This window comes from Alexandromys fortis, unplaced genomic scaffold (assembly GCF_014885135.2).
Source record: "Alexandromys fortis isolate MF-2015 unplaced genomic scaffold, M_Fortis_MF-2015_v1.1 scaffold_111, whole genome shotgun sequence".
NCBI classification, from domain to species: domain Eukaryota; kingdom Metazoa; phylum Chordata; class Mammalia; order Rodentia; family Cricetidae; genus Alexandromys; species Alexandromys fortis.
This window is the reverse complement of record NW_026067996.1, coordinates 2,051,062-2,075,426: the sequence shown is the minus strand read 5'-3', so window position 1 is coordinate 2,075,426 and position 24,365 is coordinate 2,051,062. Positions and strand designations below refer to the sequence as shown.

Below are 24,365 nucleotides of genomic sequence, written 5' to 3'. Positions count from 1 at the left end.
CCCACACGCATACACACAACATGAATGTAAAAAGAGGTTTTGCTTTTTTCTTTAAAATTTTTGGGGGAGACAGGGTTTCTCTGTATCAGCTCTGGCTATCCTGGAATTTGCTCTGTAGACCAGGCTGGCCTCGAACTCACAGAAATCTGCCTGCCTCTGCCTCCCAAGTGCTGGGATTAAAGGTATACACCACCACCACCCAGCTTGTAAAAAGAGTTTGCTAAGTATGAAGTTCCTGTGCTATTTAAAGCTACTCTTCCCACCTGCACACAATCAAATTGAAGATTCATCAACAGACAATATGTTAATGTATGGAATATCCCTACAAACTCATTAAAGGAAGAATACTGTGGTGGTGCCTATCTGTAACCACAGCATTCAGGAAAGCTGATGCAAGAGGTATAAAGGCTGGAGGGAGACCAGCTTGTGCTACACAGTGAGGTATAACATCTGTAGTTACTGGTAAGCAAAGAGATCCATATTTCTCAATGCATACTTAAAAGGAGCACAGCTGTGTGGTACATGTATGTAAAGGAAGCATCTGGAAGAATGCTCACGACATGCTCATGGTTGGCTCCTCTTGGCATGTTAGCCACGGGAAGGTAGGCAAAGTATGTCAGTAGCCAAGTGAAAAAAGGTTAGAACCCTTCTGGAATTTATGATCCCAATTACATATAAATTAAAAATGTTTTTAAAGTAAATATATACACATTAATACTAGGCATCCTTGAATGATGAAGTAATTTTCTTTCCCTCTTGTTTTCTAGAATGTTCCAAGTTTACTACAGTGCCTAAGTTGTTTATGAAAAAAAAATTTAGATTTATGTGTATGAATGTTTTACCTGCATATATGTATGTACATCACATGAATGCCAGATGCCTACAGGGGTCAGAAGAGGATGTTTGATCCTTGGAGTTACAGACAGGTGTATAAGCCACCATGCAGGTTCTGGGGAACTGAACCCTGGTCCTCTGCAAGGGCAGTAAGTACCCTGTTGATCCATCTCTCTAGCCCAGTGGTTTTCAACCTGTGGGTCAAAATCCCTTGGGAGTGGGGAGGTAAGGATAAATGACCTTTTCACAGGGGTGGCCTAAGACCATAAAAAAAAAAAAAGCAGATGTTTACAATTCATAACAAAACTACAGTTATGAAGCACCAACAAATTTTGTTTTGTTTTTCAAGGCAGCCTTGGCTTTTCTGAAACTAGCTCTGTAGACCAGGCTAGCCTTGAACTCTCAGAGGTCTGCCTACCTCTATGGCTGGGGGGGGGGGGGGGGAGAGGACACCACAACATCACAACATGAGGAATTGCATTAAAGGGTCACAGCATTAGGAAGGTAGAAAAATACTGCTCTAGCCCCTTGTTTTTTAAAAAAAGGAGTAGGAAGCTGATAAGATGGCTTAGTGAGTAAAGGTGCAATTGCCAAGGTTAATTTTAACCTGAATTTGATTCCCAGAACGCCACAGCACCAACACAGACACACAAAAAGGAAGTATGTCCCATGCATGGTGGTAGATACCTTTAATTCCAGCACTTGGAAGGCAAGGGAGATGGATTTCTTTGAGTGTGAGGCTGGCCTGGTCTACCAAGTGTATTCAATCTTAGCATAGTGAGACGTTGTCATCAATCTTTTTAAATTAAGATACTTTCCATAAGCATATTCCTGAGATACTACTCATTCATTCATTCATTCATTCAGTCACCCTCTGTCTCTATGCTTCAGTCCTGAGGGTAAAGGTGTAAAGACACCACACAAGATCTAAGAAGCTGAACAGATCAAGTGGTCCCACGAAGTCAGCAAGGCAAATCAGGTTGGACTTCCTGAAGCTGGGCCTCAGAGGCTAATGATGAGGCAAGCCAGGGTACTTGAGGAGAACTAATATGAAAAAGGCACAGGATTGGAAAGCCTGAAAAGTGAGTTACAGGGACCATGAACTGGCTTAGTAGGTAAAGAAGTATGCCAAAGAGCCCAACCATATGTTCAAAAGCCCCAAGATGAAAGAAAACTTCCAAGGGTTGTCCTCTGAAATCCAATGAGGCACCTTGCTCATGTACCCACATATTTACACAGATAGACAAAGAATTGCAGTAGAATATGCTATACATATGAAAGTCCTCCCCTGAAAAAATGCCTAAGTGGGTTTCTGATATCTATAGGGAAGCTTTCTTCATTTTTGGCCCTGAATCCCATGGTGTCTTAATCTCTACCCTCTTTCCCTGGTCCATGACTGGGCCAAGAAAGGCTCAGGCTTCAAAATGAGACATCTATGGACCACAGGAACTATGGGAGCACTGTGGCCTGCTAAGAGAACAATTTCCTTGCACACCAGGCCAGACTGGAATTATGGGAATGGGTGCTTAAGCAGACAATCTCATTCTCTGTGTACCAAAGACTGAAGTCACTCTCTACATATGTGACTCCAGGTCTTCAGTGATCCTAGTGGAAGTTGGTTTGGGGAATTTGCATGTAGGCTAAAAAGATGGGCATAAAACTCTTTTGACTATAATAGAAAAACCTACCAGAGCCACTGACTGGTACAACAGCATTTCCTTTGAGAAGCACAGGACAGGAGAGGAAGTCCTGGTGGCTCAGTGAGCCTACACAGAGGACACAAGACCGGGGAAAGCAGGCTAAATGTCTTTCTGGATTGTTGATTTGTTTACTTTGGAGGAAAGGTAGAGTTAAAAATTTGACCTGGAAAAGCTTGCCATGCATTCTGTTGTTTGGCAGATCAACTATTAATACTGTCTAAATCTGTATTAGGCTAATACACACACCCTATTGTTAAAATTACCTTATGTAACTCACTCCCCTCCTTTATAGGGGCCAGATTTCATTTCTGTCAAATACTCTAGTGTTGCCTTTCCCCATGGGTGCTGAGCACCTCTGTAAAGTGTGAGAACCGAGCCTCATGGAATTAGGTTCAGGAAAGCACTCCCTTTCTGGCTATCACCAGTAGTCTCAAGCTTCCCAACTAGTATTCCCTTATACTTACACACTCTTACCTCTACACCTGGAGATGTCAGTAATCTAATGGAGGCTCTGCCAAATTGCTAGAATCTGACCCAACCACACCCACCCCTGTCTGTTTTGGGCAGGGCCCCATGCTTCACCTGTATGTGTCTTCTGAATAGGTTTTCTGAACATAGTCCTGTAGCTCCATCTGTGCCTTCTCCTGAAATTTCTCAATCTGGCTTGTGCCCGTCAAACCTGGATGATCTGAAAACAGAAAAGTAACCCCAAGTTTCTCTTTGTATTTACAAAGTGCCATAGACATCTTAATCTTTCTTTTTATTCTTAACTTGATAAACTTATCAAATATAAGCAATTAAACTCTGAAGGCTGGCTCAGTGAACTGGGAAGTTGTCAGAATACTGGCTTTGCCTCTATTTTTCCAAGGCTGTAAGAAACACCTAGGTTGTGACTCCTACTTGGAGCCTAACTGCATTGGCTCTACATTTCTTGCTTTTTGCTACACTAGGAAACACAAATTTTAAAAGGTATGTGAGGAACCATCTCTTTCTAGATGTTTAAGTACATAATAACTCCTTCTTAATAGATACTTTTGTTTTAGAGTGAGGAGTCTGAGAAAGAAGAGAAAGATTATGCTACTTTCAGCCCTTGCTGTTGAGGTAAATGATCAGCCCAAGTGACTTCTCCAGAGGCTTTGAGAACAGCTATAGAGAAGAAGAATGTGAAGCCAGTCCAGGCATCTTTTCTTTCTACCAGGAATAATCAGGCCTCGTAGCTATTACTATCCACAGAGATAGTAAAGCTGAGTTTCAGTCTGCCTGGATTTTATGTGCTCAGAGAACCTGGAAACCGCAGAGCCCAAACAAAAAAGACCACAGGATGGTGGTCTTATTTGGCCAATGTCTTGGTTACAACATGAATCCCCAGGCACATTTCTTCAGTGCTGTAAAGGCAAGGATTTAACAAATGTAGTGATGCTAGCTAGATAGCAAAGCGCTTATTATGAACACACTGGGGTATGTAAAACATTGAAGGGCTCTCCTACACAACTGATGACAACATGGCCGTATTCAGAAACATCAGTAGACACAGTGCAAAGTGTCACAAGTCCCTCCGCATGTCTTACCGGGGCTAAAGAGAACTATAGCTTTAAGGTATGCGTACTCATAGCCGTCTATATCCAGTTTCGCCATGCTGTTACAGAATTCCTGCAGCTTCCAGATGTGCTCCATGACTTGCTTTATCCGGTCACCAGAAAGCTTATCTAGAAACAAATATCACAGATCCCCTGAGGAAAACTGCTAAGAATAAATCCAGTCTTTTAAGGAGCTACACAGACAAATGAAGGTTAAGTTCACTTTCTAAAGAGAACCATGTCATTTCAAGCTGGTCAAGAGCTGTATTTCCAGATGAAAGTGAAGTGGTAAGAGGTGCTTGTGCCTGGAGAGATGGTTCGAGTTAAAGAGTACTCACTGCTCATGTAGAGGACTTGGTTTCAGTTCCCAGCACTACACAACGGTTCACAATAATCTATAATGTCATTTCTAGGAGATTTGATACGTTCTTTGGATCTCTGTGGGCACTGTACATATGTGGTGCAGGCATACTCAAGCACACACACGAAATAAAAAGCTTTATTTTTTAAAAAAAGGTACTAGGGCTGGAGAGATGGCTTAGCGGTTAAGAGTACAGGCTGCTCTTCCAGAGGTCCTGAGTTCAATTCCCAGCAACCACATGATGGCTCACAACCATCTGTAAGATCTGACTCCCTCTTCTGGCCTGTTGGCAAAACATCCAGACAGAATGCTGTATACATAATAAGTAAATAAATCTTTAAAAAAAAAAAGGTACTTACGTTAGCTGCCTTGTCCACACTTGCTTCAGTAATGCAGCTAATTCGGCCTGTAGTTGCCAAGGTGTAATTCCTTTATGACAGCATACCTCAGTTCATATGGGCTAGCTTCTGCAGGGCCATAATGAGTATTCTACTGCCGCAGCTGCTATTCTACTTGACCATCAAATATTAGATGGCCACTGCAGCTCTTACTAGAGGACAGTTGTGCATTCATTAAGAACAGCTGGGTCAGCTCTGACACAGGCTGAACTTTGTTATCCAGGTACAAATTGGATCAAGATACATTCTACTCCCATATCTCTAGGACCTACCTTCCTGGATGCTGTTCTGCAGGTGGTTGACGATGGCTGCCAGGATGGTGGAGAGACTCATGACCTGGGCACACTGGGCTAGGCCAAGAGTGAAAAGTTCATTCCAGCAGGCCCGCACCAGGCTGGTATTGCAGTCCTGTCTAGGAGCATAAGGATAAGGCTGAGTGTGAAGCATGTGGATGACTCTTAAGTATGTCAGCTGTATGGGTTCAAAGCCTCAGCACCATCCACCATGTAGCAAAGGTATGGCAATGGTCTATTATATGTCCAGGGTCATTCGCAGGAAGATGACCAAGTCCTTGAGTAAGTCAATGAAGAGATGATAAATTATTCGGGCTAGCAAGATAGCCCAACAGATAAAGATGCTTGCCAGTAAGCCTAGTGACCTGAGTTCTATCCCTACAATCCACATGGTAGAGAGAATCAATTCCCCCAAATATTCCTCTGCTCTCCACATGCAAGCTGTGACATACATAGTTAAAAAAGAAAAACATTTTTATATATGTGTGCATATGTACATTTGCATTTAGGCCAAAGGTCAACATCAGATGTCTTCCTCAACTTAACCTTATTCTTATGTCTTCCATACTTCACCTTATTTTTGAGACAGGGTCTCTTACTGAATCTGATGCTTACTGATTTGGCTAGGCAGGCTGGTCTCTGAGCTCCAGGGGAATCTCTTAACTTTACCTGCCCAGTTTTGGGTTTTACAGACATATACTTTTATGCCTGGCTTTTACATGGATCCTGGGAATCTGAACTTAGGTCTTTACACTTCTACACAGGTTCTTTACTGAGCCATGTCCCAAGCCCCAGAAATAAAAAACTTATAATAAGGGTTCAACAGACTCTCAAGGTAGAATTCTTGTCTGGCACACAGAAAGCCGAGTAAAACTGGGTGGTACACTTGTCATTCCAGCACTCAGGAAGTGAGGTAAGATCATCAGAAGTAGAAGGTTGTCCTCAGCTACATAGACAATTTGAGGCCAACCTACATTATGAGATAGTCTCACTATGTAGACCAGACTAGCTAAATCCTCCTGCCTCTGTCTCCTGAGTGCTGAGATTAAAGGCACGCACCATTATACCTGGCTAAAAACTTTAAAAGGCATGTCATATTAAGGTTTTCTTAAAATTTATTAAGCCAGGCATAGAAGTAGTAGTGATACACACTTAAAATCCTATCACTGGGGAGGTTGCAACAGATGGAGAGATCCATAGCACTCTCTTGCTAGACAACTAAGCCTATGTGGGGAGTATCAGGCTAATGAGAGACTGTGTTTCAAAAAGTATACAGGACCTCGGAAAAATACCTGAGGTTGTCTTTTCTCCTACACACAGGCATGCACATAGACTCACATACATGTGTACACAACCCCTATAAAGTTTGTTTTTGTGGGATTGCATAAATAAAGCAAACATTCTACCACCACAAAGCCATATCCCCTACTTCTCCAATAAAGTTGGTTTCCCATAACATTCTATATACTAATTAAGTCCTAGCTTGGCTCTGGGTATATGGTGTTTGTGACTCAGGCCCTCCAGCAAAGATGAGAAGCTGGAATCAAATGACAAACATTGACTACAGATTCTGAAGAGCAGAAACTCCATTAACAGTGCTGGCAGGGAAAAGAGCCAGTGCTGGAACTGAAGCAGTTCTTTAGTTAATACTCATGAGAGTTACTGTAGGTGGCACACTGCAAAACCTGTTATTTCTCTAGTTGCCAGAAAGCTGCAGAAACTGGCTTTTCTAGACAGAGATGTATCTTTTAGTTGCTTCAGCCTAGCTACATGGAGCCATTCCATGTCTCCAGTACAGCCTTTATTCTGTTAGGATCACTATCCTGACCATGTATGAATTTATAATAACCTCTTTAAAATGTGCTACTCTGGGCAAAGAAACTCCGAAGGAGGTTTCATATTGTTCTAATGGAAACAAATAACAACAACAAAAAGAAAGCCCACTCAGGGAAGTGGGAGCATCACTGTTTAGCCACACATCAGGACATCTTTACCTAACAGTACTGATAACCCTGAGATGTAAACTATCTCCCAGATGGCATCAAGAGCAGGCTATTGTCAGAGTTCACATGAATTAAATGACTTTCCTACAACTTTACAACTGCCAAATGCTATTATGATTCTCAACTTGGATCTCTTACCCTAGGCCAGTGCTGTGAACCAATGAACAACCAGAAGAATATATTTCTTACATATATAACCTGTGCTGGTTACCCTGCAGCATGTAGCCATTCACTACATTCCAGTTTCATGTGACTGCTTATGTTCCAGCCAGATATAAGTCACAATGGCAGCCTGCTCCAACTGGATATTAGTTACTTAGCACAGTAGCAGAGCTGGTATTGGGAATGACAAGGAAACAGGATCACCAAGTACGGTGATATTCATGAACAAGTACGCAGGATGGGCTTCCTGCAACAATGACACAGGCTGGCCAACACTGGCAGGGGGTGTGTGAACACAAACCAGTACTCTGATACACTCATCCGATCAAAGGCCAGACACAGCTTCTAGCAATAAGTCCTTACAGCATACAAGAAGTACTGTTTCCTCCAGTCTACTGACTACATTTAATAAAACTTTGGTCTCTGAATAAGGTAAACCAGAACAATCACACTGGAAAGGCCCTCAGAGACCTTGTTGGCTATTCTTGAAGGGAGAATGCCACTACTCAAGAACACCCCAGGAAGCCGGGCAGTGGTGGCGCACACCTTTAATCCCAGCACTCGGGAAGCAGAGGCAGGCAGATCTCTGTGAGTTCGAGACCAGCCTGGTCTACAGAGCTAGTTCCAGGACAGGCTCCAAAGCCACAGAGAAACCTTGTCTCAAAAAACAAACAAAAAAAAAAAGGCCACTTACCCAAGTGCCTGGAAGGCTGGGATTGACCTTGCCCAGTGCATGGAGAGGAAAAGCAGGCGGGATGCAGACTCGCAGATGTAATGCACATTGAGGTACTCTGGCATAGGGCTGGGCATCGTAAGCTGGAAAATAGGAAGCACTGTGTCACAAGCTAAAAGAGGGGCAAGTGCCACCGTCAACATATCCCTTTCCTATGTCAACAAAGGTAACAGTCAAAGTAGCTGTCTCAGATCTCAAAGAACTTCCAAAGACATGTCATTAGTGAAGTATGTGTCCATGGAGCCTTGTAGCCATGGCTGTCACCAGCTTCTATGGTTTCTTGCTCAGTGACTTGAGTCTTGCAGGTTCAGAGGACACTTTCCAGCTCACTCATCAAAGATACCTTCAACAGCTCTCACCCGCAACTATATTATTACTTGTCTGAATCCACTGACAAGTGTTTTTAAAGGTGACTTCAAGATAATGAAAAGGTGCTGGGCAAAAGTCCATATGGGAAGATAACATCTCATTGGAAGAACAGCCTGCCAGGGTTCCAGATGCTCTGATGTTCACAAGGGATCTCTAGTACTCTGGAAAGCAACCTGAGAAGTAAGCCTTAGGCAGCTATAGTCAGAGACCCTATCTACTCAAGTGACTGACTAATCTCTCCAGTACAGAGCACTGAGACAAGACTCATTCTGGAGACTACAGACTGGAAAGCCTGCTGATGCCCTGTCAGTTAGGCAGACACAGAAAGTGCATGGGAAAGACTGAGGACCTACTAATATTCTTCAAAGATGGTGAGGTGGCTATGGCTCTAGTGGGCACTATGCTTCAGATCAAAGTCTAGCTGCCTACTTGCTAACGAGTTTATTTGATGACTTCTCTACATAGTAGAGAGGCAACAAGGTGCCCACCTGAGCTTATGTTGGAGTCAGGCTGTCACAGGAAGGAAGAGGCAGAGCAGCCAGTCTTTGATCCTTAGCGGCTACTACTATGGCAGTCTATTTTGGCAGTGATGTGCCACACTTATTGGAGGGTCACTTCAGAATCAATGGCAGTATGAAACAGTTTTATAAAGAAGGAACAGGAATACTTTGAAATTCAAGATTCTGCCACAACTAAAAAACAAGCTCATGCTAGGTGGTAGTGGCACACACCTTTAATCCCAACACTCAGGAAGCAGAGGCAGGCAGACCTCTGAGTTCAAGGTCAGTCTAAAAAAGTTGAGCTGTGGGGCTGGAGAGATGGCTCAGTGGTTAAGAGCATTGCCTGCTCTTCCAAAGGTCATGAGTTCAATTCCCAGCAACCACATGGTGGCTCACAACCCTCTGTAATGAGGTCTGGTGCCCTCTTCTGGCCTGCAGACACACACACAAAATATTATATACATAATAAATAAATAAATAAATATTTTTTAAAAAAAAAAGTTGAGCTGTAAAACCTTTCCTTGGGGGGGGGGGGAACCAAAAATAAAGAAAATGGGCTCATAGCAAGGTACCTGACTCCAGCATACTGGGGAGGCAGGTGGCACCTGTTAATTTTGTGTACTCACCTTAAATGTAACGTGTGTGTCTGAAAGGAGAGGGCCTTCAACTTCAATAATGGGTGTTGACTGGTCTCTACTAATGACATGGATGCTCCCTCCTCCACTAGCATCTATCCCATCTGCCAGGCTTGGAGGTGAAGCACTATCTGTGGTATTCAGTGCTTTAGCTAAGGTGTCAAATGCCCTGTGAACAAAAACAAAGCAGAAACCCATGGCAAGTCAGTAAGAGAGCTCCAAAGAAGCAACAAATGGAGACAATCCAGTTCCACTCAGAAGGCAGTGAAGATCTTCTTCATCATATATTTAGGCACTGAGCTATGTACTTTCTATCTTCACATATAATTTTATTTCTCATAAATACCCTAAGATTATTATACTAAATACTCCTAAATTATCTACACTTTATAGATGTGAGTGCTGAGGTTCATAGATGTTACCTTTTCCAATACCACTCCCAAGGTAACCAGAATTCTTTATAATTGAGATCTCATGTTCTTTCCCCTATGCCTAGATCTGAATATTGCTGTCAGATTGCAAATTAACAGGAGGACCAAGCAGAGGACTTGTATGGCTCCCAGCATGTACCTTATCTGGCTTGACACCAAGGCTAGAACGGAAGAGCAACCTACAGGAAAGAAATACCCTGAGCAGCCAGCCAATGCCAACTGGAATCAGCTGGTGCTATCCATCAACTAGCATTCAGAAAGCAGGTGCAAGCAAATGGAAACAGAAAGAGGAAAGAGATACACTGTTTGCTGCAGGTGCATTCATTACACAGTGCTCAAGACAAAGAACATTTGTCTGATGAAGGCCCTGGTGTCAGGAATGAATAACAGTTCTGATTGCCTTATGTCACATGATATAAGCAGGTCCTCTTCCAGTGTGGGTGCTCACAGTTAAACGTATAAGACCAGCAATGTGTGGGGTTGTTATGACAACTTTATAGTTCTTAATTACACAACTGGGGTACTTTTGAAGTATGTAATTCAGTGGCACAGCACTTGTCTTGTACGTAGGAGGCATCATTTGCAACATCAAAAAACAAAAACATATTTAATATAAGTGCCAAATGCTGGCATCCATCCTTAAAACACTGGGGAATACGGGGTATCAGAGGGGCTCATACCGAGTAATCTCACTTGCAGATTGGTCCTCAGGCTGCATTTCGGAAGTGTCACCATTGTTCAAAGATTCACTCAGGTTGGCCAGAGAGGTCACTACATTTGCCAGCGTGCCCAGAGCTCCTTGGCTTGTTTCAGCCTATAAAATAAGTAATAGTAATATAAAAAATAAATAGTAACATTAAAAAACTAACACACACATTTGAATGACTTAAGGACAATGAAGTGAAGAAGATATCATGTTTATTCAAGGCCAGGGTCTAGAAGGTGTGAAAGAATCACACCAGGGAGATCTTTCTGTCCATCCACTGGATCAGAATGGATCAGGTTTTGTTTTGTTTTTTTGTATCTTGATTGCGGTCACAGACACACACACAAATCCACACGTGTGATGCAGTGATACAGTGATAAAATGATAAACACAACAAAAACCCCAGATAAAGTAGACTTCTCTAGTCACAACTTTTGTGCTTTAGAAATATTAAGAAAGTAGTAAAGAAACATTCCAGAAGAATGGAGGAAATATCTTCAAGTCACATGTCTGGTAATAGTGAGAATACTGAAAGATTTCAATAACACAATACAAAAACAACCTAATTTTAAAAGGGATCTAAAGATATGAAGACACTTCTCCAATGAAGATGTACAGATGACTAATAACTGTTCAACCTCATTTGAAAGACAAATCAACAAAAACATAATTTTAAAAGGGACAAGGATTTTAAGACGCTTCTCTAAAGAAGTTGTACAGATGGCCAATAAGTGTGTTCAACTTTACTTGAAATACAAAACAAAACCTCAGTGACGCTTCACATAAATTGGATCCTAATCCAAGAAAGAAACATGTTTTCCCAGATGTGGAGAAAGAACATATGGTTGATGGGTCTACAAATTGGTGTAGTCACATTCATAAACAGTCCTCAAAAGTTTAAATTTAAAAGTTGCTCATTGCCAGCAAGTCTACTCTTCAAACACAGACAATCCAAATACTAATCATGTGATGAACAGATACACAGCATGAGGCAGCCTGGCAGTGGCATGCTTTTTTGGCAATGAAAGGAATGAATGAACTATGTCATGGATGAACCTTAAAGATAATATACTAATGAAAAACAAGTTGTGAAGGAACCATACTTACATGATTCCCTTCATGTGGAATGTATTATTAAATAATTGTTACAAACAAGGACCCAAAATCTAGGTTAGTGGTTGGCCTGCTTGATAAGTTTCTTTTAGGAAGATGAGGGTATTCTGGAATTGGTGGTGGTTGAGTCCAGAATCATGAAAATATACTAAAATACCACAAATTTATACACTGCAAGGGTGATGGACTATGAATTATATTTAATTTATAATTATAAAAAGCAAGCCAAAAATAAACCATGAAATATATGCACATGCATCTATCATCTGTACATGTGAGGTTTTGCTTTTTCTTTTGTGTTGTGTACAAATAAACCTGTGTTTTGGTAATAGAAATGAAAAACTAAAATCAATAGAAAAGTCTTAAGTATAAAGCTGCTTAGTAAATTATGATAGGACCACAGAATACAGGTCACAACAATGTGAGTGACCTCTTGGACCAACAGAATCTCTATCTACAAGTTCATTCTCTCTGGCTCATTTGTCAGCCTATTGCAGATTATTGAATGGAAAGGGATTGGAGCTTCTGCAAAAGGCTGCCTTAGAAAAAGTAGGTATTTTCTTAGCATGCTGGTAGCCTACCAGTATATATAAAAAGTACAGTATAAAAAGGGGAAAAATTAATAGGGAATAAAACCTTTGAATGTGACTGTGGCCAGTCAACCCTGACTGGGGTGTCTGAAAAGCCAGCAGCATCTTTAGAACAATCCTAGAATGGCTATATCATGAGAAGCTAACAGCTATAGGACACTATGCTTTCAGCATCATCTGTAATGGTCAAGAGGGCAGGTGTAGTTGGAAAAGCAGCCTACAGCACACAGGAGGAGAGAGCATTACCTTGGAATCCGTGGCTAGGAGAACTGTGCCATCCTCACGTATCAAAGGCTGCTGGATATTCACAAGCATCCCTGGATCAAGAAGACCTGTCTGTCTATTTAAGACATAAAGAAACTCAGAGTAGCTTCTAACATTTTCTGCACAGTATGTTCATGCTGCATTCACCTGACTTAATCTGCAAGGCTGTCTGCTAAGAGAAAAGCTCTAATACTCAAGAGTGGCCAGCTCTCTGCTCTTGCTGATGAGTGTCTCACAAGGCAGGTTACAGGCTGAGGGAGGACAGAACATATGCATATCCCTGGGCCTTCTACACTAATTGTGGCCATTCTCCCCAAAGTTAAAATTCAAAGAATTGTTCAGAGACCCTTAAATTTAGCTTTTTGTGTAATACATTTTTGATTTCTGGTTTTCCTTATTTCTGTTCTCTTTAAAACCAGTTCAACAGTATGTTAAAAAGAATGTACAAGCTAGTTTGTGGCATTATCTGGGCCTTTCTTCACTTTGGGCCTTTTGTATATATTGTAAAAATATTAATAATAATAATAATAGGCCTGTACTTTGTGTTACAGACAGCTATTTTTTCCTACAGGAATGAAGCCTAAACTGTAGGATCAACTGTGCCCTGGAGTGACACCTAGCAATACTAAGTGAACTCAAAGGGATGCCAGGGCTGTGTCAGGCAGGTGACAGCCGTGTTTGTGTCCTTTCCAGGGATATCTGCACTTCCTCTAGCCAGTTTGACTGACCTTGCTCCATCTTTGTCTGCCACAAACGTGGGAGTGGCTATCAGAGGACTTCTCAGGTCTTTCCGGATATAGATCTTCTCAGTCGAAGCAGCACAATTGCTTGGTTTCTCCCGTTGCACATCAAAGGGCTTTCGTTCACTTTGCACAGCTTAAATTAAAACATACAGTCACGTTTTAAAAAAGGAGTAAAATGAATAAGCACCTTAACATAAAGTGGTCTGTTAGCAAATCTGTAACTCTAGTGTTTGGTCACCATGGGCTTTCCAAACAATGGAAAGGAAAGTAAAAATCAAATAACTCCTTGCAATACAAACCTAAATGTATATAGATGGCTCGAGATGGCAGGAGCTACCTGCTTAGAAACTGCCACTCTGCTGTGACCTGAGAAGACCAACATAGTCCATTGGGTTTTTTTGTTTGTTTGTTTGTTTTTTGTTTTTGTTTTTTTTTTCAAGACAGGGTTTCTCTGTGGTTTTGGAGCCTGTTCTGGAACTAGCTCTTGTAGACCAAGCTGGTCTCGAACTCACAAAGATCCGCCTGCCTCTGCCTTCCAAGTGCTGGGATTAAAGGCGTGCGCCACCACCGCCCGGCGGTCCATTGGGTTTTTTTACTTCTGTCACTAACCAGTTGGGCTCAGCCCAGGATAAATACCTATCTTCAAGTGGACCCTTCATAGAGATTATCCCATGACACAAATGGCAGAGCAACCTTTCCAGAGTCCAATTCCAGCCTAAAGAGTTTCAGAAAACCAAAGGGTGTTAATTGTATGCAGCAATTTCTCTTCCAGCAGCCTATTGTAAGAATGGGTATACAGGAGCTAGAGAAGGCTTAGCAGTTAAGAACATACTGCTTGTGAAGAGGACCAGAGTTCAATTCCCAGCACTCACATCAGACAGCTCTCACAACTGCCTATAATTCCAGTTCTAAGGAGATCCAAGTCCTCTGTGAGTACCTGTAGGTAACACACATAGATATACATACATACATACATGCATACACACACACACACACACACACACACACACACACACGTCTAAAACAAAAATAACTTTAGAAAATGATAGGTATGTTTGTTACAAGCAACTAAAAAGCAGATCTTGGTGATGGGGTAGGGTGTACAGAACATGTATGTACATTGAGAGTTTTCTACTATTGCTTTCAGCGTCTCTCAGTGATCATGGAAATCACTGATTGGATAGAATGGCTGGTCAGCAAGCTTTGGTGATCTACCTGTTTCCTAGGAATTACAAGCATGAGTAACAACACCCAGCTTTTTACATGATTGTTGGAGATCAGAATTCACAACCTCTTTCTAGTGCAGCAGGCACTTTATATATTGAGTTATCTCCCCATCCCACAAACTATTCTTAAAAGAAAGCAGTGAAGCCTTGGATCAAGATGCCCTACTACTAAGCTGAAATGCAGTTGGACTTTGAATTTGCAACTTTGCCTATGATTGTTCCAGTTTAGCCCCATCACTGCTTACAAATAAGTACAGCCTGAAAATATGACAGGGCAACCCTACCCTAAGTTAGGCATGTATGTATTGTACTAACTGTACTAAAACAGGTTATGAACATAGTTCTTGTTCCCCAGTGGGTTTTTGCATTGTCCCATTCCTAGAATGGGAAACAATACTGAAATCTATTATCTCTAATTTTCCCAGGAATCATGCAGCACTGTTAGCGTGGTGTGGGCCTTTACTCTGTTCCTCTCCATCCCTGCTGTACTCTTAAGAACACAACTCTGCTCTCCTTGACTTGTGTTGCTACTTTGGTATCTGGTTCTTATGATTCCGTCATCAAGAACTGACCTGATGATTGGTCCTTGTGGATGAGGGACTGGTTTGGGAATATCTGACCCCTCAAAAGTATGGCTGTAAGAGCTAAGAGGAGGGTTTCAGTTCTTCTGTGGCTGCTCCTGCTTGGGGACCTTCTTTAGAATGTGACGGCTATAGCAATGAAATGTAGTCACAGATGAGGCCCAGGGATTGAGAGAGGCACCATGTGGGCTCTTTGGTAGCAGGGCTAGAATGACTTGGTCTCAACTTTATTCTGAAGCTGGCATTACCCACCCTCCATTCCTCTTGGCCTGTTTTCTGATTCATCTAGAAAAGGAGCTTCATACATACCATGAAAACTGATCAAACCCAACAGCGTCAGCTCTGGATCAGGTGGCTGCCCCAGTGATGGAGGAGGGTCATCTTTCTATCTGTTGTTTCATTGGTTAAATAAAGAAACTGCCTTGGCCCTTTAATAGGACATAAAATTAGGTAGGCGGAGTAAACAGAACAGAATGCTGGGTGAAAGAAGTTGAGTCAGGGAGTCGCCATGATTCTCCCACTCCAGACAGACGCAGGTTAAGATCTTCTCTGGTAAGCCACCTTGTGGGCTACACACATTATTAGAAATGGGCTAGTCCAGGTGCGAGAGTTAGCCGAGAAGAGGCTAGATATAATGGGCCAAGCAGTGTTTAAAAGAATACAGTTTCCGTGTAATTATTTCGGGGCATAAGCTAGAGCTAGCTGGCGGCCGGGAGCTGGGGCGGCAGGGAAGCGGCCCGCAGCTCCACACAACACCCCAGAAGGTAAAGCATAGTGAAACTATTTTCCCCTTTCATTTACAGTCAAATGTAAACACCTCACTTAGCAAGAAGCATGGTGGGGCCCTGCTACTCACATTCCATTTTCATGCCCATCTCCAGGCACTTCTTCAGCCTGCAGAACTGGCAGCGGTTTCGGTGATGCTTGTTGATAATACAGTCCTGGCTGCTTCGGCAGCTGTAGGTCAGATTCTTTCTCACGCTCCTTTTGAAGAAACCTTTGCAACCTTCACAACTGACAGCCCCATAGTGACGGCCTGAAGAGAAATGAGTGAGCACATGGTCTAGTTAGTTCATCATGAACAGAGATGAGCTGCTCAGCCCTATTCCCACTTGGAGTGCACCCAGTCAGAAGCTGCCACCATAGGGGTTAATGGCAGCCCAACAATATGTCAACACTGTCATAGCACAATGAAAATCCAAAGCTCATACATGACATGACTATCCAACACACAGAGCAGCTCAGTTGACATTGCTCCAGTGCACACATTTTGGCAATAGAAGTTGTTTGATGCCCACCCTTACTTACAGAGTAAATGGCCTATATATTCCTTCATTCTTACTTGATCTCTGAGTCATGTCCTTATCCCCAAGCATGCCCCTGGGTGAATTACTCAGGCCCTTCGAGAAACACAGTTATAAACCACAGCTTACTTCTATACTCTCATTTACTGAGTACAGTTTTAGAGAATGTAACAGATGCCAAAGATGGACTGGAGAAAAGCAATTGGGATCAGTGGCAGCACTATCTACCTGCTTCCAAGGGAAGATGGGATTTTAAGTGGTAGGATAGACTAGCTTTACTAAGACAAAGAAAGGGTAGGATCAGAGGCAGGCACCAAAGGCAGAGAAATGGCACAACCAGCTTAGAGGGAGAAAACTAGAGCTTATGGAGATTCTTCCTAGGTCTAGCCCTCCCTTTCAAAATGGAGATTCTTCCAAGGTCTAGCCCCCTCCTCCCTTCAAAAAGACAAAATGTAATCCAAGACAACAAAACTTCCACAGACTTCTGTGAGTGGAATAAAGCTGCCTCAGAACTCAGCTTCCCTGAGTTGAGCCTTTCATTTCCCACTGCCTGCCTTACTGCCTCACTTACCTTCTGTAGCTCTCCAGTGCTAGCAAGCCTCTGTCTCCCTTCACCAGAATACTAAATGTGGAAGCCTTTGAGCTCTCCTTGAGGACACCAAAAGCACAGACGTAAATGACTCTCTACAGGCCTTGGGTCTTCACTGCACGCAGCACACGTGTGCACACAGACAGACACACACCAAACAATAGGCTTGGGTCTTTACTCAGCATACAGGCACATGTGTATACTTTTCCAAAGGGAACTGTGTGGTCCCTACTCCTCCATTACAGAAGCTTACACAGAGGGTGCAGTAAAAAGATAATAAGTAAGATAGTTTGGGTGAGGGGAATTATATACATAATACACCTTGGAAGATACAAACAAGATGAAAGAAAGTTTTACTTTCTTAATAGCATATAAATATTTGGAAACAAATCAGTTTCTTGACTTTTCCTATCAGATTGAATAATCTGACATACTACTTTGCTTATTATATGAGGTTCATATTTTAAACCTACATATAACATTCTTTCTCAACTACCCACTTCCCTACCCTATAAAAGGTCATGCTGTTGCTCCATGATAGGAGCCAGAAGCCAGAGTCACATACCAGAGGCTTTGTCACCACAGACCACACAGTACTCCACCACCTGGGGCCGCTGGACGTCTGCCTTCCCCAGTAAACGCTCCACAGAAGCAGAATCCGTGACGATCTAAGATGTCAGCAAACAAACACTGTCAATTAAAATCTAGATAACTAAGTAAAGTAATATCTACTTGTGTATTCCCAGTCTTGGGTATCTAAACCAAAGAACTCTCTGGGCATTACTGGGAATACTCTGACAGATCCATTCAATAGCCAGGTAATTCTGCTTCCCCACTGGCCTGCACATGTCAGTGACTGCTCTCCTATCTTGTGAATATCACTAAAACTGAAAGCCACATGGGGAACACATATGGATTCTCTGAGGTAAAGACAGATAAAGTTCGTCAGCTATGCTTCTCATTCCATCACACAAAATATAAATATGAACCTGATGTCTCCGGAGCTATACCCAGGCTTTACTGACTATAGCTCTTGTTGAGGCACTGGTGATAGATGGACTTGTACAGATGACAGCAGAAGCCTGCTATTTCCTCTCACAGGTAATTCTCTAGATGATAACCCGTTCTATCTAAGAGAAAACATAACTGATACCAACTTGAGAAAGTTTAAACAACAGTTGTTTTAAAAATGTACTTAATTTGAGCACACAATAAACCTTCAAATGAATCTCATAGGGTGAACCAGATACAGATATCAAGTAAAACCACCTATGAAATGTGACATCAGCAGCCGTCTTTCACAAACTTGTGCTTTTAAAATAAGCCAGATAGTTTAATATCAAAGGATCAAAACATACTTTGGGGGAGGGAGAATGAGACATAATGCCTGCTAACTCTCATAAATATAAAAATATCAAAAAAAAATCTAAACAAAGAGTCTGAAAGGCAGTTAGGAGTGAGTACTCTTGTGAAGGACTTAAATTCAGTCCCCAGCATTCAAGTTCAGGCCCTTCACAACCACTGTAGAGGGAGCCAACACCTCTCTGGCTTCTGCAGGAACCTAAACTTGTGAAAAACTTTCGCCTGAACATATCCTACAAAGACACTCACATTTGGGCTGTAGTGGAGGCAGGGGACATGCCAGAGGAAGGGACTTGAGGGAAGAGGAACAGAACTCTAAATCCTCAAATCTCTTCACTGTGGTTTATGTGTGAGAGCCCCAACAGGTACAGAGTTTTAGTGTGGGAAGATGAAAAGAGTTACAGGTGGTAGTACAATAATGGCTAAGATGGTAAATTTTGTATTATGTACAACTTACCAAAATTTTTGAAAAACAAAAAACTAAGCTGGGCGTAGTGGCACGCACCTTTAATCACACACTCAAAAGGCAGAGGCAGGCAGAACTCTTGTGAGTTGAAGGCCAGCCTGGTATACATAGTGAGCTCCTGTTTCAAAAAAATCAAACTAAATTTAAAAACCAAAAACAGATTAATACCGATTTCCTCTTGACTATGTCAAAACATGCTCCATGCATGGTCACTCTGGAATGTTGGCATCAAGCCTCCAAATTCACACTGAACATTGAACCTGCTTTCCTTCAGTGTCTGCTCATATTTTTGTGGCTGCCCCAAACCCATCTTGCTTCTCCCTCCCAGAGTAGAGATAAATAGGAGAAAGCTGGACATAGTCAGTACAGAGTAGTTCTTGAAAATATTCTCTGGGACTGGAGAACTCATCTGGGGGTTGCTTTGCTCAAATAAACCTGTTATACTTTTTCAATTTGGCTTAATCTGGCTTATTACATTGGTGGAGAAACCTATTATCAGGAGGAAAGCCTATTAGTAAGAAAGAGCAGAAGATGGTCAGCTCTAGAGGGTGTCTTAAAAATATAAGCTAATGGAAAGTAGAAAAAGACAAGATCTCCTGAGTAAATTGGGAGCATGGGGACCTTGGGAGAGGTTTGAAGTGGAGGGGAGAGGCAGGGCGGGGGGGAGGGGAGAGGCAGGGCAGGGCAGGGGGGAGGGGAGAGGGGAGAAAAATGTAGCGCTCAATAAAAAAAAAAACAGGTAGGTTAGAGCACAAAAGGAATATATATGTACGCACACATAGAAATGTGTGTGTGTATGGTTTCACCATGTGGTCTTTCAAGATCAATTCTCCAGTGGTCCTCACTATCACCTTGCCTATGCCAGCCACTTTTCCTTGGCTTAGCTTCTATTCCTTATTATTGTTATTGCTGACTGCCTTCTGGGTGTAGCCATTCAATTTACTGGTTTTTACTTTAGTTATCTTAAGCAGCAATCCTGCCATGCTTGTAAATCCCCAAAGGCCCTCCTAGGGTGGATATGGCCTCCAAGGGAGGGCAAAACGGAGCTGAGAAGCAGTTCAAGTATCAAGTACATAAACAGCCACCAATCAACAGGCCTTACCTGGATCCTGCCAGGGACAAGGTTGTCCGAGGTGGTGAATATGAGCTGCTTGGCACTGGATGTCTCTGGAGACGCCAGGATCACCTTCCCAGTTCCAGCTCCATCTGGGCTGGTCAGGATGAACTGCTGTTTGGAAGATCCAGAGGCGTCCACTGCGGTGACTATCTGGATCTTCTGTCCTGTCTGCTGATCTGTTACAATCTACAAGATACAACGTGGAAGCCCCTTTGTGTGGTGTGTCTTCAGATCTGTGCACTTGCATTTGCACATGCAGGCAGTGCTCCAGGAGGTGATCACTGGAATCAATGCTGGTCTAAGATATATTGTGATGGCTAATCTTCACTGCCAACCTGACTGGAGTTAGAATCAGTGTGGAATCACACCTCTATATATGTCTATGGGAGTCTTTCCAGAAAGATTTGACTATGGAGGGAAGACCCACACTGAATGTGAGTGGTACCATTCCATGAACTGGGACCCTGAACTGAATAGAATACAAAGGAGAAAAACGGGCTGAGAACCAGCAATCAATCGTTCTGCTGTCTTATCATGGATGCAATGTGACCAGCTACCTTATGTTTCTGCTGCCATAATTTTTAGAGTACATGACTGTATCCTAAATCTGAACCAAAATAAAAGCCCCTCTTTTTGTAAATTTACTTTGTCATTTTGTCAAAACAACAAGCAAAGTAACTAACGTACATGTTCCATGGTGAAGTACGATAAACAATGCCTTTTTCAGAAATTATTTTTTCATCAATTAGTTTCACTCTAGATCTTATCTTTACTATTTTTTTAGAATTAAAAGCCCTTTATGAAGACAATGATGATAAATAAGACTTAAACATTAAAAAAAGAAAGCAAAAAGCCCCCCCCTGCCCCCAATCTTATCATAGTCAAAAAAGAAGGCAGCCTTAACTCTTCAAAAATCGGGAGATATTGCTTTAAAGAAGTGATACTTTTGAAGGGAAAGTCCTGTTAAGGAACCTTGTCTTGGGTGACAGAATTCACTTGCCTTTCCACTGTGATTCATCACCAGCCCATTCCATGTTCTGACTCTGAGATCTCAGAGGCCACATCTAACTTTACTGTTGTATGATCAGGGCCAGAAGAGTCCTGGCACATGGAGTGAAGATAATAAAAGAAGGTGGAATGCACTGACTCGGAAGAAAGCCTGATTATAATTCCTCAAAAACTCAGAGCCTCTTCTTCCTTGAACTCATAATTCTTATCCCTCAGACTCTCAAGACTGAGATTACAGGTGTGTGATACCACATTTAGTTTTTATGTACCATTTCTTCTTCTTCTTCTTTTTTTCTTTTTTTGGATTTTCGAGACAGGGTTTCTCTGTAGCTTTTTTGGTTCTTGTCCTGGAACTAGCTCTTGTAGACCAGGCTGGCCTCGAACTCAGAGATCCGCCTGCCTCTGCCTCTGCTGGGATTAAAGGTGTGCACCACCACCGCCCGGCTGTAACATTTCTTCTATGAGGAACACTAAGTAAACACAGGACATGGGGAATATTGCACAGAGTCACATCCATCCTTGCCTAGAGTTCACCAAAGACTATGAGACAACAGAAGCGAGCTTGGAGAGAAACAGCTGCAAGTAAGTAGGGAAGCTAAGAAGAGGCTTCCCTAAGACCCTGCAGTGCTGCAGGGCAGTGGAGAGCTGCTTGTTTGTCCCAGCCGCCCAACTAGCTTGGCCCTGAAATAATCACACAGAAACTATATTATTTAAAACACTGATTGGCCCATTAGCTCTAACTTCTTAGTGGCTAACTCTTACATCTTAATTTAACCCATCTCCATTAATTTGTGTATCACCACAAGGTTGTGGCCTATCAGCAAAGTTTCAGCACGTCTATATCTGGTGGCTCCACGGCGTCTCCCTCTGCCTTCCTTCTCCCAGCATTCAGTCGTTTTCCCCTGCCTACCTAAGTTCTGCCCTATCAACAGGCCAAGGCAGTTTCTTTATTCATTAATGGTAATCACAGCACACAGAGGGGACCCCCACATCCCTACAGCACCTCAATTTTATTCACATGCTTGGCCTTCAGAGCTGTGGAGAACTGTTTCTGTTATATTACTACATTTAGGGAAGCTTGTACTGCAGTCTTGGGAAACTTATGCTAAGAGGCAAGTCCAGATTTTCCTGCCTGAAACAATGGCCATGCTCTTTACCAACCAGTAAGAGAGAACTGGGGTGGAGAGGACTGAGAGGAGAAATCCTATTCTGTGACCTTCTGCCCATTCAGAGGTGATGGGCAGTTACTACAGTTTAGTGAAAAGAGCTGAGCACAACATATATCTTATGTTCTTCAGACTGTTGGCTTCCAGGGAATAAAGTGAAGGGGAAATGGGTAGAAAACTGCTTTTTAAGTAGTGTTGGATAGAACTAGATTAGGCAGGGATGACCTAACAGGGTAAACAGACCACAATTCTAATGAAGTGTAATTTTAAAAGTTTTTCTTTTTCTCCTTTTTTTGTAATGTGCATGTCACTAACAATTATGTATCATTTCTAGGTGGCCTTAAAGTATTAAAATGTAAATTGTAGCACTAAGGCAACAACTGAAAGCATTTTAAGAAGATATATATTTGATATGCAGCAAAAGAAATCACATAAATATCTCCACTAAAACCAGAAAGAAAAACCTCTGGCAATTAACACAGAAGTTACACAAAAGTGTGATATTAACCTTGTTATTGATAACCACATAAATATGAATAACCAGCCTGCATACACCAATGAAAATACAAAGATTATTAAGTAAAACAAGACAACACATTTCATATATAAAGACACAAATGAAAAGATGAAGAGAGATGTACCTTGTACATAAAGATAAAAAGCAAAACAAAAACAGTAACTGTAGCATTAAAGTTAATTACTATGCCTAAGAGATTCATGAAACAAAAATGTCTCTGATCTGGAAGCAGTTTGTCCAAGATAGACAGACAGACAGTTCCTGAAATGCTGGAAGCTGTTGTTTATGAGAGATAACAAGCCACAGGTTTCACTCCTCTAAACAAGGTTGTTTGATCCACCTGCACTGGATGTGCCTGATCACACGTGAGCGAGCGGGTGGTTCACAGGCAGTAAATACGTCAGGATGTATACTTGCCCGATTGGACCTGATGGAAAATGCAATGAATTATGGGTTTTCCTTTTTAAAAACCCTTGCAAAACTTGATCCAGAGGCCATTTTCCAGGAACCCTGGATATGGAGCTGGTCAGAGCCCATCCACCTGGCCAGTATTTAATAAAAGCTTGCTTCAAATTTGGCTTTAAATTGTGGTGGTAGTCTTATTCTCAATCAGTGGGATTAACATAACAACAAAAACGATGGAGAAACTATATTAAATCTCCAACAAAATAAACTTCAAAACAAGGAAACTATCAGGTCCTGTATAGAGTCACTACATAATGAGAATCAATTCTCAAAGATATAACAATCCTAAATCCATATGCACCAAACAACAAATAGCAAAATACATTAGGTATCTGGGATTAGGAGGATGTAGTTCAGCTATTGGTTAGCATGTGCTAAACCCTAGGTTCTATCACTATAATCAAAACCCAAAAACAATCAGGCCAAAAAAAAAAAAAAAAAAGGCAAGGCAAACCCAGACAGAACTAGAGGGAAGAAAAGGGAATTCCACAGCTATAGATGGAGATGTCAATGTCTTCCTGTAAACACCAGCAGGCATGACTAGTAAGGAACTAGCAGGCTATCCTGCACAGTCAGCCTGATATAAATGGCATTCGTACAATAATCCCTCTAATATTTACAGTACCTCTCCTCAAACTTGCACAGGAGAATCACAAACAGAAACTACATTCTGGCTCTTAAAATGCATTATAAAAAAGTTTGCAGATTGGAAAGTAAATGCAATATATTCTCAAACTCAATGAAACTTAAGTAGAAAGTAAAACAATATTATTTCTGAATAAAACGCAGGCTGAAGACACAGTTATAAGAGTAATTTTACCTTAGGCTAAGTGGGGCTCACAGCAGATGTCTTGGCTAGCTATTTGGCAGTCATTGGTATATAATGACACCTAAAGCTATCTGCTCAGCTGGAGCCAATAAAGATAGTTGGAGAAAACACCCCAGAGTATCATTTTCCCAACATTTTACATTAGGGACAGAAGAGCAACAGGACACTACAGCCAGTAACACAATTAAACCAGAATTATTCTCCATTTTACGGTCTGCACACCATTTCCTACACAGGTCTCTCCTGTAAGGCAAATAACTCAGCTGAAGGACCAAGATACTTTAGAGCAGTAGTTATGGAAAGGCATATATATATATATATAT

The 24,365-nt window shown here is 41.9% G+C and overlaps 1 protein-coding gene across 9 annotated transcripts in view; it reads right to left on the bottom strand.

Annotated features, from left to right (window-relative positions):
• Nr2c2 (nuclear receptor subfamily 2 group C member 2) overlaps positions 1-24,365 on the bottom strand; it is a 63,392-nt gene that overhangs the window by 5,576 nt on the left and 33,451 nt on the right. For 4 of the 9 annotated variants that reach the window (XM_050160247.1, XM_050160249.1, XM_050160248.1 and 1 more), the window contains 12 exons: positions 20,043-20,243; positions 17,678-17,780; positions 16,076-16,255; positions 13,398-13,545; positions 12,652-12,745; positions 10,677-10,810; positions 9,557-9,734; positions 8,023-8,144; positions 5,143-5,282; positions 4,103-4,240; positions 3,117-3,222; positions 2,523-2,665 (listed from right to left, as the gene is read on the bottom strand). In XM_050160247.1, the coding sequence (XP_050016204.1) occupies positions 2,523-2,665; positions 3,117-3,222; positions 4,103-4,240; positions 5,143-5,282; positions 8,023-8,144; positions 9,557-9,734; positions 10,677-10,810; positions 12,652-12,745; positions 13,398-13,545; positions 16,076-16,255; positions 17,678-17,780; positions 20,043-20,243 (1,687 nt within the window). Of the gene's footprint in view, positions 1-2,522; positions 2,666-3,116; positions 3,223-4,102; positions 4,241-5,142; positions 5,283-8,022; positions 8,145-9,556; positions 9,735-10,676; positions 10,811-12,651; positions 12,746-13,397; positions 13,546-16,075; positions 16,256-17,677; positions 17,781-20,042; positions 20,244-21,334; positions 21,536-24,365 lie in introns of those variants that run through there. The other 5 variants (XM_050160251.1, XM_050160253.1, XM_050160252.1 and 2 more) reach the window with 4 other exon arrangements.